This window comes from Lissotriton helveticus, chromosome 10, assembly GCF_964261635.1.
Source record: "Lissotriton helveticus chromosome 10, aLisHel1.1, whole genome shotgun sequence".
Lineage (NCBI taxonomy): Eukaryota > Metazoa > Chordata > Amphibia > Caudata > Salamandridae > Lissotriton > Lissotriton helveticus.
The window spans coordinates 973,019,711-973,036,101 of record NC_136071.1 but is presented as its reverse complement, the minus strand read 5'-3'; the positions used below and the strand labels follow the sequence as shown (position 1 = coordinate 973,036,101).

The window sequence follows — 16,391 nt, the reverse complement described above, 5'->3', positions numbered from 1 at the left end:
AACGGTCTCACCTAGAGCCCACTCCACCCGTAAGTTGGGGGCCTCCATGGCTTTCCTCGGAAATATCCCTTTGGAAGACATTTGTAGAGCAGCCACATGGTCTACCCCACACACATTTACTAAACACTACTGTGTAGATGTGCACTCCAAGCAGCTGTAGGGCAGGCTGTTCTAAAGACACTTTTTCAGACATCTGCAGCTGGCACAGGCAGCCGCCGCTAATGGAGGGACTGCTATATATTCTATGCTACAGATATGAATTCAGCAGCCCACATGCCTCGAACTGAATATGCTACTTACCAGTATGCATCTGTTCTTGGCATGTAGGGCTGCTGACATTCATATCGCCCACCCTCCTCCCCGGCGCCTGTAGCGGCTGCAGAATTTACACTTACTCTTAGCATGGCCATCGCTCACACTGTTACACTCCATCTTTGCCACAATGGCTAAAAACAATCTGGGGATGGAGTCGATGCCCATGCGCACTGTAGTCCAGGGGAAGAGCCACCTATCTCGTGATACTTCGAAGACTCTTCCAGGACAACAATGTGTAATCATCCGGACCCAACACTAGGCGGCGATCTATGCTACAGATATGAATGTCAGCAGCCCTACATGCCAAGAATAGATGCATACTGGTAAGTAGCATATTTAATCTGCCTTATGCCAAGGGTGATGCTGCAGACCCTTCCTCATATAGATCCCTTACGATGCTCAATACAAACATAAAAATAGTATGTTAACTTTTGGCTACAAGGTTGTGGGGAAGTGATTTGTGGATTGGTGCATGAGGACCAATGCAGCTTTATGCCGACCCGTAGCACAGCGTTCAGTTTACAGCGACTCACACATGTGGTGCACAAAACCATGGATGATGATCGCAAGCTGGCTCTGGTCTCCCTAGGCTAAGAAAAAAACCTTTGATACTGTGGAGTGGGCTTATCTAATGACATTATTAAGAGGAATGGGGTTTTGGCACGTCTTTTGCTGCTGGGTGTGGCTATAATACACTTACCCCATGGTCTGTGTCTAGATAGGAGGTGACCTCTCGGGGGCATGGTTGGTTGGAAGGGGAACCAGACAGGGCTGTCCTCTCTCGCTACTCCTCTTTGCTCTTGCGATTGAGCCCCTAGCCCTATTATTGATTAAGAAACTGAAGCCATGGGGGATTCAAGTAGGGGGCTCCGCACGTCATCTCCTTATATGTAGATGACTCCCTGGTTTATGTTCACTTTCCCAGCAGATCAGTGCCGATATTGATGAGATTACTAAATGATTTTGGCAGGGTGTCTGGGCTCCGGGTTAACATTAGAAACTCGCTCTTGTTTATCCTTCGGAGTCTGATTGGGACACTGACTGCACGACCGCCTGAGTTGGGCCTCTGCTGGGAGATGGAGGGATTATTCAGATACTTGGGTGTACAGGTTGCACCCACTGAGGCAGTATGTAAGTGCTTATGGGGATAGAGTTGTGGAGGGACTAGAGGGCTCCATAGCAGTCTGTAACAGACTCCTCTTGTCAGTGATAGGTAGGGACGCAGTGGCCAAATTAGGCTTCCTTCTTTGCTGCCTCTACCTTGTTGAAATTCTTTCATAAACAGGATAGCTTACTTATTTTACTGGTCTGGGCGGCGTAGCTGGATGGCTTTGTCACTCCTCAAGCGAGACTTGGAAGACGGGCTTCTTGCTCTCCCGGATTTGAGACACTAGTGTTATGCATCAAATTTATATCATACTGTGCAGTGGTTGGCCGCACCTGGCAATTGGGAAAAGAGATTGTTCATAGATATGCTGGGAGAAGATACCTTGTCATACTTGATGATGCTGAGTGGGTCGATCTGAATGCCTGGTCCCATACCTAGTATGACAGTGTTCGCAAAGGTGCTGCACTGGGCCCCCTTTGACAGGGAGCTCTGACTCTGGGATCTTGCACTGTTTCGGAGGATTGATCTGGCTAAGTCCATGCAACAATGCAAGGGGGGCGGGGGGGGCGGCTGCCAGTTGGTGGGTGAATTATATCCAGGGGAGGTCCTCCTCACTTTCCAAGAGGTGCAGGAGACTTTAGACATGAGATCGGATCACTTCCATCATTACGCTAAGCTGGAAAGTACCATACAGGAGGTGTGGGCTGGGTTTCCTGCGGCGCTTCAGCCCTCTTAGGTACTTGGTGGCCTGCTTCAGTGGGGGAGGGGAGGCACCTGATTACCTTATGCTATAGGGCAATTCGGCGAGTACCCCTTATTCTGCCCATGGGGCCTGAGAGAGAAAACTAGAGGAGCCCATTGTGGATGCGGACTGGATGTGCGCATGCACGTTGGGTAGGATGGTGTCCTATAAACACAGATTTAAGTTGCTGCATTTTAATTTTCTGCATCGCACCTATGTGACCCCTAGTCAGTTGAATAGGATGGACCCTTCGAGGGAGGTGAGAGGTGTATGGTGCAGGGAGTTGGAGACAACTTTCTTGCATCTGGCTTGGGCCTGTGTCAGGATTCAGGGGTTCTGGAGGGAAGTAGTGCCTACAATTGTGAGGGCGACCGACAAAGTGGTCTCTCTGACCCCAATGGTCTGCCTCCTGGGAGTGGTGGCAAGACCCAACGGGCGGAAGATTCCCAACAAGCTTGCAGAATATGAACTTTTATTGGCCAAGCAGTGAATAGCCATTGGTTGTTTGAACTTCAGGGTGCCACTGACGTCCTTATGGCTGCGGGATCTGCTTAAATGGGCAGTGGCGGAGGAACTCATGTGCGGCTTCCCCGTACCAATGAAGGTGCCATGGTGATTATGATGTGGGGGCTCCTCCTCAATAAATTTAATGATGAGGGTCACTGTAGCTCGGATGATGAAGTGTGAATTCTGTGAACTCTGTACCCATGTATAACGAATGTGGCATCCAAGTGTGACATTGATGTATCTCTTCTTGTATACCTAGCGCGATAACTTGGAATTGATATAATAATGTCCCCTGACTGGACATTTTTCTGCTACCTACGTCCTGCCGTGTACGATGCTACTTTTTACTGAACTGCCTTAATATGTGAAGTGTTAGCCCTCCTATTGTATACGTGGGACCATGCACTGCTTGTTTTGCTGCATTATTTTCTTAAAAAATCAATAAAACAAAGTTTAAAAAAGAAAGATTATTCATCCATCTCAGATCTGTAAAAAAAACATTTTTTAAACATGTGTCTTTTGTAGGAATGTGCATGCATGTTGAACACATGTTCGTGACTACAAAATTGCACAGCGGTCGCATCATCCCACCTTTTTTTTCCTTTTTCTTTAGCGATGCTCCAAAGCCAGTAGATCTCATAGGCAAGACCTTTGCAATGCTTGTTTTTGATTGTATTCGGGGACATGTTGTGAGAGGAAAAACAAACTAAATGTCCCAAAAAGATAAAAAAAGAAATGCATTGGATAAGCCTGACCTGTATCAACTTAAGATCTCTGGCTGGTGGACATACCCACTGATTACGTGGTCTAATCTACCTCAACTGTACATTTAAAATGATATTGCTAGTGACCTTGGTGTTCTGTGACATTATAAAGGCGCTTAGTTGGCAGCAATGTGCTTATAGTGTACAGTGGGCATACATTACCCCGTATGTATTCATGGTTTTAAAATCTCCCCAGGTAATGCAGTACTCTCAGATATTTATGTAAATTCTTCCCTTAGCAATTATGTTTATGAGAATATAATTTTCTGGGGAAAAGGCAATAAACTCTTTAATGCAACCTTTTCACACAATTCACAGATCCAGTTATTTTCAAATTGTTTTGTCTTTATTTTTATTTTTATTTCTTGTCATGTTTCTTCTTAGTGACAGATGAAATGCAGCTATAGTACTCCTCTGTTCATAAATCAAGATAGCCATTTATTCCTAGTGACAAATCAAATTTAGCTTTTGTTCACCCCTGTTAATGAATCAAAAAATAGCCAACACGTGTTTCGCCCCCGGTGGACTGCTAGCCTGGGGCTTTTTCTAGGCTTAGGGCAATTTAGGTCCTTTTGTCTTTCTTTCTTTTGTCTTTCTTTTATCTAATTTGGTGTTTACTTAAGGTCCCTTGGTGATCTGGTCTCTGGCATGATGCCACATTCTAAGTAAGCACATGTCCCTGTGGTCCTTGTTTTGTGTGGTGGTGTCTGTGATCTGATCACCTCAAACCAGAAAATGACTACACAGCTTTTTGGACCTCACCAGTGGCGCAAAACACTCTGTAAAGGATAAGTATAGTACATTACACGTGAAGCACATGCCTCCTCAAGGAGGTTCCTGAGAACTAGGCTAGGCCAGTAGTGGTAGCATCCATACCAAAGGTACACTATTGAGAAACTGCAAGAATTCATTTGTAAAGTGTTATGTAGCGATGAATTGTGTTTAATTGAGATTAATATCACTCTCTATAACATTTCTGTGTCATTCTCTAACTTTCTAAGTAGACTGTGACCATAATTCTTTCACTACTAATGTACGCATTAGAAACAATTAATCTTCAAGTAAATAAAGAAAAGAGGGCATCCACGATTATATAAAAAATTGAACGATAAGCTATGTTTCTTCTTTTTTTTGTAAACTAGTAGTGTGCATTTGTTATCATGTTTTGCATTTGTGAGTGCAAGAGGTAGTTTGTATAATTCTAGATCGATTCAGCCTCCCTTTTATCATAAATCTTTTAATTGGTTGTAAAACCTTTCTTCTTCACTCTTAAAACGATTTTCCAATGCATTCTCTAAGTTATTCGATTGAGATGAGCCACCACTACACAAAAGTATTCGGTATTTTAAAATGTACTTATATCAGGACCTTTGTTTGAGGGTCGCTTTTTTCATTGCTGATTACATAGTACTGTATTGCTTATTGCTTTGAAATGTTATGTTTTTCAGTGAAGAAAATCTGAAATCCATTGTACCGATCAACAAATTAAAAAGTAAAGCACCACACTGGATAAATCGGATTCTCCATGAATACAAGGTAAACATTTTTTTTTAAAAAAACGTATTTACTCCATTACAAGCACTGAGATAGTTAATGTGTATCACTTCACTTAAAGTGCAAATGTTTGTATTAATATTAATGTTTTAAGGATGTTTACTTTTTGCCAGACTATCCACACCGCAAGTGAGAAATAAGGATCTCTCTGCGACCACTGCCCCTCCAGCCTCTTGAGTTTTTAACTATCCTGAAACCTGCCCACGAAAAAAACTGCAGTCTTATTTATATTTCTTTTAGAAGTTTTGCTTACGGAAGATTTCAAATTGACTTTTACATTTTATATTGTGCGTACCACATCCCATGGTAGTCTTGACTACTGAAAATTAGAGGCATCAACAATATCTGAGTCACCAGGTTTAGAGAATGCAACAACATCCTATTTAGAGTGCAAACACTTTGCAAGAAGTGTGGCATCAATGCAAATCCTTCAGCTTGTGGGGCAAAAGCAGGACCAATATTTAGTGCAGGATATGAGTAAATACAAATACAAGTAAACATTGAATCCAGGAGAGGTTTCAGGAGGCTATACTCATTAGAAAAGCCTACACTTGCATTGAGATGAGAATGGCAAGCAGAGTGATTCTCTTTAAGTGGAGTAAAGAAAGTGTTATGGTAGAGAGGGAGAGAGGGTCGTGTAGTGTCAAAGAGTGAAGTAGATAAGAAGAGCCTAATTAATTGAAATAGTCCATGGCAAAAAAAGTAAGCAATAGCTCTGTTTTGCTGTCATAGATGGGTGGCTGAAGCCCCCAGTTGAAGGAGAAACACATATGTAGTTAAGCCATCAGTCATTGTGGGATGCCTTTTCTGCCTGAAGGCTAGTAGTTGCAACAGCAACTTATCATAAGAGGAGGAGTGGGCGTTTATGTTATCAGGATTCATCAGAAAAACACTGAGTAGTAGAACCAATAACTCACATCACAGTGGGAGAAAAAAGCACTGCAACACACAGCTACCATCAGAAATTAGGCAACGGCAACTTTAGTGCATACAGATGTCTGTATTCAGAAACCTCCAGTGTGCCTAAAGTCTGTAAAGAGTTTAAATGTCAGCGGACTACTCTGTTATTGTTGCCAGTCTTGTCCTGTAAGGTTGCTCTTACTATATCCCCCAAGGTTGCTCTGCAGGTCACGCAGGAGGATATTACTAAGGCCGTCAGGTTATTTTGGAGTTGGTTTGGAAGCTGGCCTCATCAATGAGGCACTACATATGCCAGAAGAGGACCTCATTTGGGGCTCAGTTGGCTCGAGTTCATTTCCCAGTAAGCTTCAGTAGATTAAATCAAGTAGCCAATCATTTGTCAATTAATGCCCACTCAGCTTTGCCATGAGTATTGCCATGGCAGCAAGCTTAAGGTGTCCAGCAGAGATCTCTTTGGCATATACCATAAATACCACAATGGTCGCTGCTGGGACTATGACAGCAATTGTTTCTGGTATTATTTTCAGTATGCCAAGCCAGTAGGCCATCACCCAACCTCTGCCCTTCCGGCACACCCATGCTAAGTTAAGGAAGTCTGCATTTAAGTTGCTGCATCTGGAATACTTGACATTCTCCCTAAGCCTCAATCTATACATACGATTTGGTGTTTAATATATTCTGTGTAGGAATTTCACATAAATCAGCCCACGCCTGTAGTTAGGCAAGAGGTTTGGGTAAAGCACAATTTCTACTGGTCATTACATAGAAGTGGATCTGTGTTTGCCAACCAATTTGACCTAGCAGTTGAGGTGTAGATTCCATCATAAGCGGTAGAATTAGGGTGGGGTGATACCAATAATGAGCATATGTGCCTGCGCACACAGGTGATAGAGTTTGAGGTCTGGTTTCAGTATACCTCCCTGTTTAAACGGGAGCACACATACCACCATTAGACTTGGTTGTTTCTCGGACTATGCCAATGCCTCCAAGCAAGACCTAAGTCTGTCAAAGAAGCATCTGGTTAAAGGCATGGATATATTGAGCAGCGGGTATAAGAAGTGAGGCAAAACAAACATTTTCCCTGCAGCGATCCTGCGTGTTTGAGATGGTGCCAGTTTAATTCACGAGAATATTTGTTCTTCTAGCTTAGTAATACCAGTACCATACTTGGCTTGCCACTGGGGCTCCATGTCTTTGCTTATCCATGACCCAAGGTATTTCAACAAGGATATTCATCATTTAAGGGGTAATCTAATGGCATTAAGTCGCACCCACAGTGAATGGAAAAATGGCTAGCTTTGTCCAGGTGAGTGATACCAGAGAGGTGACTGAACCTGATAAACTCTTTGACAGGTGAAAGATTCACCTCAGGATCACAATTGTATAATGTAACTTCATCAGCGCAAAGTGACACTCGTAGCCGCGAGCCATGAAGCCATGTCCTTTTTTTGAGTGATGTTGGCGGAGAGGCGGCTCCAGGAGCCTCATGGCTATGGAAAATAGTATGGGGGGTATTGGGCAGCCTTGCCTGTTGCCCTAAGTGATCCAAATTTCTATGTGTGTGAGCCCATATAATCTAATAAATGCTGCTGGCTGGTGATACAACCTCACCCACTTCATAAAGGTCTAACTAAAGCACCTGCACTCTAGTACCTTGAGTAGGTTGTACAATTCCAGTGAATTAAATGCCTTTTTAGTGTCGAGCAGTACCACCACACTGTGCAAGTCGGGATTAATCTGATGCAAGACAGTGAATATGGTTCGGAAATTATGTGAGTTTTAGAGCACCCCAAGACAAAGCCCTACTGGTCCAAGCTTTTTCATTTGACGAGCAGAAGAATTCTTTGTTTACCAAACACCTTAGCTAAAATTGTAGTATCTATTTTAATTGATAGGGGTTGATAACTCCTGCAGGTCTCGGGGGGGGGGGGAGGGGCCTCCTGTAGCGTAGAGGGGAGAAAGCCTGCTTCCTTAGCTTTGACGTAGACTGCTAAGAGACAGGGAGCGAACATCTGACCAAATAATTTATAAAATTGCGCAGTCAAGCCATCAGCCCCCGAAGTTTATCAAGGGAGGCACTGGATTACTTGCACCATTACATCCAATGATCGTGGCACATCTATAAATATATTCGGTGTGCCTCGGCCAACCACACCAACCCAATAGTGTCAAAGAAAGGGCTGCTGTCTGCCAAAGTAGAGTTGACCTGTAATGATACAGGGCAGTATAGAAGTTGGAGAACAACTGTAGAATCTCCTCACCATTGGTGGCTGTTGGAATTTGTATGTGGTGGGGTGTAAGACCAACTAACAAACTTTGGCGTGCACATGCAGTGGCAGAGTAGGCTATTGCCGAGGGGGTTGATGGGGTGGCTGTATTTGTGGGGGTCTGAAACCTCAAAATTGTTTTCAAAATTAGTGTAAAAGGACGCATTTTCCAGCACAATTTCTATAATAAATTGACCAACTACCTCTCACTCAAGATATCTGTAGGTAATGGATTGGACGAGGCTTAAGTGTTTAGCTGCACCAAAGATGTTTGTCTGAAGAGGGGACTGGTGTTATTTGAACAGTTCACGGTGCAAATGGAGTAGTGGCAGAGCTGATGAATTACAACAAGAATAACAACACTAGTAAGTCTTGTTGGGGAGGTTCCAGGAACCCAGGGTCACTCTGCCTTGCATGACTCACCCATGTCCTGTGCCTTCACAGGATGCCGTCTACAATCAACCACTTCGCAGTGTATTCTACTTTTTGATGTCCTGGAGGACAGGAAGTGGACCAAACACTTGGATTGGGAAGTCAGCACTGCATTTGCCCACTGAAGAGCCAAATTACCATCATGCCATCTGCACTCGCACTTCAGACAAATATCTTAGGAGCAGCTAAAGCGGCTAAGCCTCGTCCAGTCCACTACCCCCAGACCAGAGGCCTTGGGTGGGAGTTAGTCTGCCACAAAATGTGCAAAAAGATTTAATGTTTAAGATAAAACAAGTGATTGGAAAATATATATTTCTAGTACTACTCTATTACATTGTACCTCTTCAAACCTTTTTTCCAAGTTTCCACCAGGACACACTCCAAAACCCAACTGATAGCACCCTTGCAATATGTTGTTCACTCCAACAATGAAATATATATGCATCCTGGCTCATAATCAGTATTTACATTTGCTGATTATTCAATTGCACACCAGGCTCCCTGGCGACAAGGCTTGTTTATTCCTTTACTGTGTGTCTCTCCCTTGACTTCTGAGTAAAAGAGACCCCCTTACTTCCCTTTCAGACAGAGGGCACCTAAATGCCATTGTCAGCATTAAATTATACTTTGTATAATACAGTTTTAGAATAATGACTTACATATTCACAGTGCTTTTAGCATAGGCTTGACTTTGCAGCATAATAAATACATGTCACTATTTATTCCCGACTGGGTGTGTAGTATGGTTTATGGGCCTCTTTCTGCGTGCATGTTAAGTTGGCATGGCTTATTCGAAGTTTAAACGCCATTTTTCCTTTTTGCTGCTTTTGCATACGACACTGCTTGGCTGTTTTTGCTGAGTTCGCTTTCACGAAGGCCGATACATGAGAAAAGGTTTGTTTTTGGACATCTCTAGCAGGGTCCCCCTAAAAAAGCTCAAGGGACCTGCTATAGTTTTATAATACCTAGTTCCTAGATAGGGAGGGTGCTTTAAATTGGCGCTTTTTATCACCTGTTTGCACTGTCATTGTAACATGATTCCTCCTTTTGTATTTTATGGAATTGTAACCATGCTGTCCGTATTATTATTATCCATATGTATGCTGATGTTGATTAAAATACTGCGCTTGATATCTTGTTGTTAAACTAAACATTTTAACCTTACCGTGTCTCTATTTAGTCTTATTGTGGACTGGTATGAGCGTATAACAAAAGAGTGTTCTCACCTCCCACCATTCCTGAGATGGTCCTAAGTCGCATGTTCTAGGTTGTCTAATCATTGGTTTCTTTGCTATAGGACGAAGAGCTAATGTGACACTGATTGCTAGTCTGGTAGGGTATTTTGGGTACTAAGGTGAGTTTTGGCACACCCTAATTCACTGATGTCCTAAGTCTCTGTGCACAGTTCTGTGTTTGCGCAGAATCCCTGTTACAGGTGAAAGAGAATTATTTTCTGTGACTGGCTGGTAGATTACACACAGAATTCTGCAGGGATTACTTTAACCAATGGAGTTGTCATAACTTAAAAGTGTGTACATCACTCTGATTACTTTCACTTGCATTTGATTTTCATTAACAGCGAGTGTTTGTGTTATATGCATTAACCAGGAGGTGACAGGTTAGCAAGGTAGCTGCAGAATATTTTGCTTTTTCAGCCACTTCTCACACCATGCCACAATACTTGTGCAGTGCTTCACCCACGAATTGCCCTCTTACACTCAGGGTCACAGTTCTCCTATTATTTTGGAAGCGCCTAATTGTGCACCGCGGGCAGAGCTTGCTGCTCAGCACTTACGTGAGACGACACAAGAGAGTTGAGTCGGGTCCAAATGAGGGCAGTCTTCTGCTACAAGCCACAGGTAATCTACTTCCCAGGGTGAAGAGTAAAGGGATTCCTGCTCCGTCCTAGCTGGGTGACACCGGTGCTCTTAGTCTGCCTCCTTACTAACTTGCAGTCCAGTCAGCACTGAAGCTGATGCCTGCTGAATCTGAACTGCTATAAAGAAGCATGTACATGACCAGACTTCTCAGTCTCAGACTCTGTGACACCACATCACATGCTCACTGCCTCGCCTCGTACACAGGCAGTCTCATGCTTCTGTGTACTGTAACCCCACCCTTAACCAACTCGTTACAGGGTGGGGTGGTTAGTGATGCTTAACCCCACTCCACCCTGTGACAACTTGGGAAAGAATGGGTGAAGGAAATCGCCTCTCTGTAAAGTGTACTAAAATAAAGTACACTATGTGGAGAGTGCGAGAGATCCCCAAAAGGCATGCTAGCAAGGTAGCGTCACAGAGTCTTGAGGATACCTGTTTGTGTGGCTATTCAAGTACCATATATCACTAACTTATACACCTTTCATAGAGTGCTAGCACTTTCTACCAAGCCCTCAATAATGGAGAAATAGTCTTGGATAGCAGTAGGTATTTCTGCTTTGAATAATGCATACCAAAATGCATTGGGTGGCAGAGACCAAGTAAAAGGTGTGTTGTAGGTACAGTAGGGTTACCTCTTAGAGAACCAAAGATCTGATGGAGGTTGAGGCAAGGGCTCTGCTAGCACTGTCCAGAAGCTAAACAAGAATCAATGAATGCAATACAAGTGCCTTCACTGGTGAGGAGATGCCTTATTTGCTAAATGTCAACCTAGCTGTTGTCCTCTTTTATAGTATGTAACCGCATCGCTGCTAGGGGATGACGCCATTGGGACATGCTCGATCGGTCTAGAACAAGGATTACATAGAGGTTTCCTCCTTTCTTGGGGCCTTTATTGAACCAGGGTATGGCATGAATGCTGCGCATTAATGATTATATAGCAGTGGTCTGAAGACGTGTGATCTAGAGGCATTAGAGCAGGCCGCAAAGGAGTCTTAGATCTGACTTCAAGATGAGATGGTGTTTGATATTCTTGAGGAGCACAGTTGAATGTGAATGTATTTAACCATGTTTCTAAAGTGAGAATCCAGCTGTGGATTGCTGTTCAGAATAAATCATGTTGCTTTTATTATTTTGAGGTTATATAAAGCTCAGCTAGATTGAATCCTTTTGGTTGCTACAGAGCACTTGACGTACAAACAAAGCAGGCTAGTGGGAAGGGAATATTAAGAGTCCAGATGAATAAATGAGTGACCATGCACAAAATATTTCAATTTCAACTTCTGTATTGAGTTCAAATAAAGGCAAATCTAAATCATCCGGTTTCAGAGGTTTCCTAAACAGCCTATATCGACTTCAGATCTCAAGTTAGGGAAAGTCTAGGTCGTTCCCACTTGAGAATAGAAATTCCTAGATTATTGAGGGCTGATACGGAGTTTACAATTGGAAGGTGGCAAGGTGACGAGACGGAAGGATTTCATTCTTCAGTTCCTGATGTTACCTGCTGAATCAGTAAGATGTAATATATAGCCACAGTAGATCTCAGCCACAGATGGAGACATTCCATTTTGCATAGTCTTTAAATGAGGCAAGGAAACATGATCCGCATAATTCTCGTAATGATATTCCTGTGAATATCTGTTGACAGTGGCGAGGGATCTAGACACAAAAATATCCCTTTGTCACTGAAAGAACGCTGAAGTGGCAAAAATCATCTTAATGAATTGGGCACAGAACTCAGTAGATATCCAGGAGGGACGTGGTTCCCCATCTTCAGAATGTTAGTCACAGAAAGAAGGATGGATCCAAAGAAGAATACAATAATGGGGAGGTGTTTCCTGTACTCAACCATCATCCTGAATTCAAGAGGCACAGTGGACCCAGTAGTACTTGCTAGTAGGAGTGCGATTAGATAACTTGTGTGGACACATCTGGATAGTCTTTGCTTAAAGAGGTAGGCTAATTTGTGAAGCCTTGTTGGACAGTACATTTATTTTATCCCAAGTGAAGGCAGGGTGAATATTGTAGCTGCTGTTCTGGAGGTGGGTGGGTGACAGGGAGCTCTTTTAATTACATTAAGGGCATGGGAAGGTTTACGTGATCAAGATAAGTTGAAGGGACTTAATCCCCATGAAATAATGTCCTTTCAGGCTGGAGGATTGGATCCAGCCTGAAAGAATAGCTATCCCAGTTACAGCTTACTCAAGCTGAGGTTTACGTGATGTTCCTCATATCAACAAACAAAGTCTAGGGCTTCACTGGATTTGTGAAGTTCTTGAGTATTCTACTTGAGTTGGCGATGCTCAGGTCAAATGTATGCTTCCTACAGTAGATGCACTTGTTGAGTGCAGACTGTCATTGTTTCTGTTACAAGCTCTTTCCCAGAATGTTCCTTTCCTCATTCTCATGGAAGATGTCCGAATGTTCGTTTTGTTGACATCACAGTTTAAAATTGTGGCAGATAAAGTTAAGCGGGATAGAGAGGGCAGACGGGCGATGATAAACAGGTCTAAAATGAAGGATCACTATTTTAACCTCCATCTGTGTGTCTTGTTGATGGACAGCAGGAGGTTCAGTTTGAGGATTCATAAAATTGCTAAATTTGCAGTCTGTCGATTCCTGATTGAGGGGAGTCTTACCTTGTGCTATGCCCCCAACAGGACACTAAGAGCAAAGGTTGGGGGTGGGGCAATACCAATACCAGAAGCAGGGAAACATTTGGTTAAAAAAGATGAGTCTATGGGGATCGCGGAGACCCGACTTACGCCCTGGAGAGGTACCTTATGGACCCTCACACGCTACATACGATATTGTACTCGGCGGCACTCCGCAAAAGACTCCCGGCAGTCACACAGACGGTGTTCCGGGTGTGGCGCGACGCGCTCCGCCGTATGGGATGGTGGAACAGACTGACGGGGGAAACCCCGCTGTGGCATAATGGGAGGCTACCGGCTTTGGCTTCCCTGCGGGGCTTTGATGGCTGGGACGCGATCGGCATCTCGGCGCTGGGTCATGTTATGAAGGGCCCGGTCCTCAAGTCGTTTCAGGCTCTGCGAGATGAGTATGATATGCCCCAATCCCAATTCTTTCGATACTTGCAGCTCCGACATGCCCTGACCCCTACCTTAGCAAACTTGACTTCACTGCCAGAATTTAGTCCTCTTGAGGCTAAATTGTTCATGGGGGAATTAGACACAAAAAAAATCTCTAGTATATACCAGACGCTCGTCACCCATTGTTCCCCCTCCCTTGACAAACTGCGGTTGGTGTGGGAAGGAGAGTTGGGGAGTTTGGAAGAGGAGGATTGGAGGGAGGCCCTGGAGGCCCCTAGGGGGGCTGCGATTGCAGTGCGCCTACGCTTTATCCAATTCAAATACCTCCATAGGGCGTACTATACGAGGGAACGGTTGTGGAAAGCGGGATTGATTGCCTCCCCGGAATGTCTGAGGTGCGGCAGTGCTGTGGGCTCCTTTCTTCACACGGTGTGGGAGTGCGTGAGACTGCGGAGATTTTGGTCAGGAGTGTGGGACTGCCTGGAAGAGGTGCTGGGCTGGGAGCTCCCCCGCTCGCCGAAGTTAGGCCTTCTTCATGTCATGGAACAGGTGGGGGGGAATTTGTACAAGCGGCACTTGCTCCTATTGGGCCTCATAGTGGCCAAGAGGGACATTGCTAGAGCATGGAAGGCTACTAGAGCCCCACTGCTGGAGGTGTGGAAACGAGGTTTGGACTTTAACATGGGACTAGAACGCCCGATATTTGAGGCGAGGGGGTGTCCTGCAAAACATTATAAGATCTGGAAGAAATGGGCTGACTACAGAGGCCTTCTGCTGGACCCCCCGGAGCCTCGGGTTGCCGACGCGGACCGCGTCTGAACTGGCTTAGGGCGACGTGGCTCACATGCAGCGTCTACGATTGCTAAGCTCCTCTAGATGGACAATACAGACACCGTGCGGGGTGGGGGGGAGGGATCCGGGTGGGTTAGTGGTGGGTGGGTACTGGGGAAATATTAGCTGGTTGTATTTGATTATGCTGATTTTGCTATGCCCACTGCCTCTCTGCTACTAGGGGAGCGGTGGATAATTTCAATTGTGCTGTCAACTGCCAAACCTAATAAAATTTGTTTTGAAAAAAAAAAAAAGATGAGTCTGATAGACGTCTGTGACCATCAACAGCATCACAATATGGATTAGTATAATTTTATATTAGCTTAGTGTACGTACACTCAGATCAGCCACTTGATGATGCGCAAGAGATTGATAAGAGTAGATGAGGGTGTAAATCAGAGGGATGCTGACCCTATCCAATCATGTTCCTCTCACTGGGTTACTGTGGACGAAAATGGTGAAGGGTGGCTGGAGGTTAAAATTTTTTAGTGAAAGACCTATTGGTATTAAGAAGTATTAAACAACAGATAAAGGAATATTGCATAATCAGCAATCGTGGAGTGGTGAATAGGAGTTTGAACTGGGATGCTTTGAAGGCCAAAATAAAGGGGAAATTTGTTTTTTAAATAATCTGTACAAATAAAAATTTGGGGTATTTTTTTTTTCCAGCCTTGAGAAAGTCTATGAGTAGACGAAACACGTGTTGGCAAAGGTCAAATTCTATGCTGGGAGAAACATAAAGAATAAAATCAACAAGTAGAACATCAAAACTTTGCGCTCTTCTTTTTTCATGCTTCTTTCTTTTTTGTGACTTTTTTGAATTTTGGACCAAGATATCATTGCCCCTGCTGAAACATTGTTTAAATAATGAATGTGTATTACAACAACAACTTATAATGGTTGAACTTATCCGGTACATTTTGGATTAATAGAATTGTCTTAGGGGGAGTGCTGAATGAAGCTCTATGTTTATATTTATGTATACATATTAGTTTCTAATGTGTGATTAGCACCTTTAGGTACAAGGTGAATTGAGTTGTATTAGCACCCTGTCAAACTAAGAAGCTGAATTTGATTGACTCACACTAGACTTAAATACTTTGATACATATCTTTCTTATGATTGTGCGGTAATTTCCTATTTGGGAACCACTACTACCTACCTAAGCTTAGTATTATTTGCGAGGAAGCACAGATTAAGATAATTTGCTGACTTGGCAAATCATTATCATGCCTCACTCCAACAGATTGTCGAGACAGACCTCTCGAGGTATCACAAACAAATGATCTCCTGGGTGTTGAAGAGCAATCAAAATGATGGTCCTTCCTAAGAAAAATTGAAAAATTGTACGCTTTTCATGCTTGGCCCTACTTTCAGAAGCTGGACGCTAAGAAGCTCCTGGACCGATGTACTGACTTTATTAGCGTTGGGTGTAGAGGTGCATCTGGGATAGGGCCAGGGAATGTGGATAGGATTCCCATAACTCATGTGCTACTATAAGGCATCCATCGCTGCTACCTGCTAGAGTGGTCCAAGGAAGAACGAAAGAAACTTTGATGCCATGAAGATCATACTTTGGTGGAGCACCTTTCTTTGAACGGTTCCATGGGTTTCTAAGTCACAAAGAGTGGGCAAGTTGTAAATGTCCCTAATGGCTTGGGTGAGGGACGAAGAGGGTACCACGTTCCCCGATCCCTTGCCCAGACAATTACACTCAAGGCCCCAGTAGAAGCAAATTCAGGGTTTGGAGATAGAGGATTGTAGTACATGCAGCTACAACATTGGGCATCTCACCCAGAGGAGACAAGGAGCAATACCCGTGGCTTCACAACCATTAACAAAGTGCTTCAGACACTCCCAGGGACTTAACATGCATCTCCTCATTATTTAACATACTAAGGGCCAGATGTACGACCATTTTTTGCAGTCGCAAAGGGGTTTTAGGCCCGTTTGCGACCGCAAAAAAAGTGTGGCCAATGTACCAACCCTATTTTGCGAGTCACTAATCCATTAGTGACTC

General features: G+C 43.8%; 1 protein-coding gene across 1 annotated transcript in view; it reads left to right on the top strand.

Moving 5' to 3' along the window:
* The window catches only part of KRIT1 (KRIT1 ankyrin repeat containing), a 333,886-nt gene that overhangs the window by 289,447 nt on the left and 28,048 nt on the right, over positions 1 to 16,391 (top strand). The window contains exon 14 of the mRNA XM_078663641.1: positions 4,885 to 4,972. Within this exon, the coding sequence (XP_078519767.1) occupies positions 4,885 to 4,972 (88 nt within the window). The remainder of the gene's footprint in view (positions 1 to 4,884; positions 4,973 to 16,391) is intronic.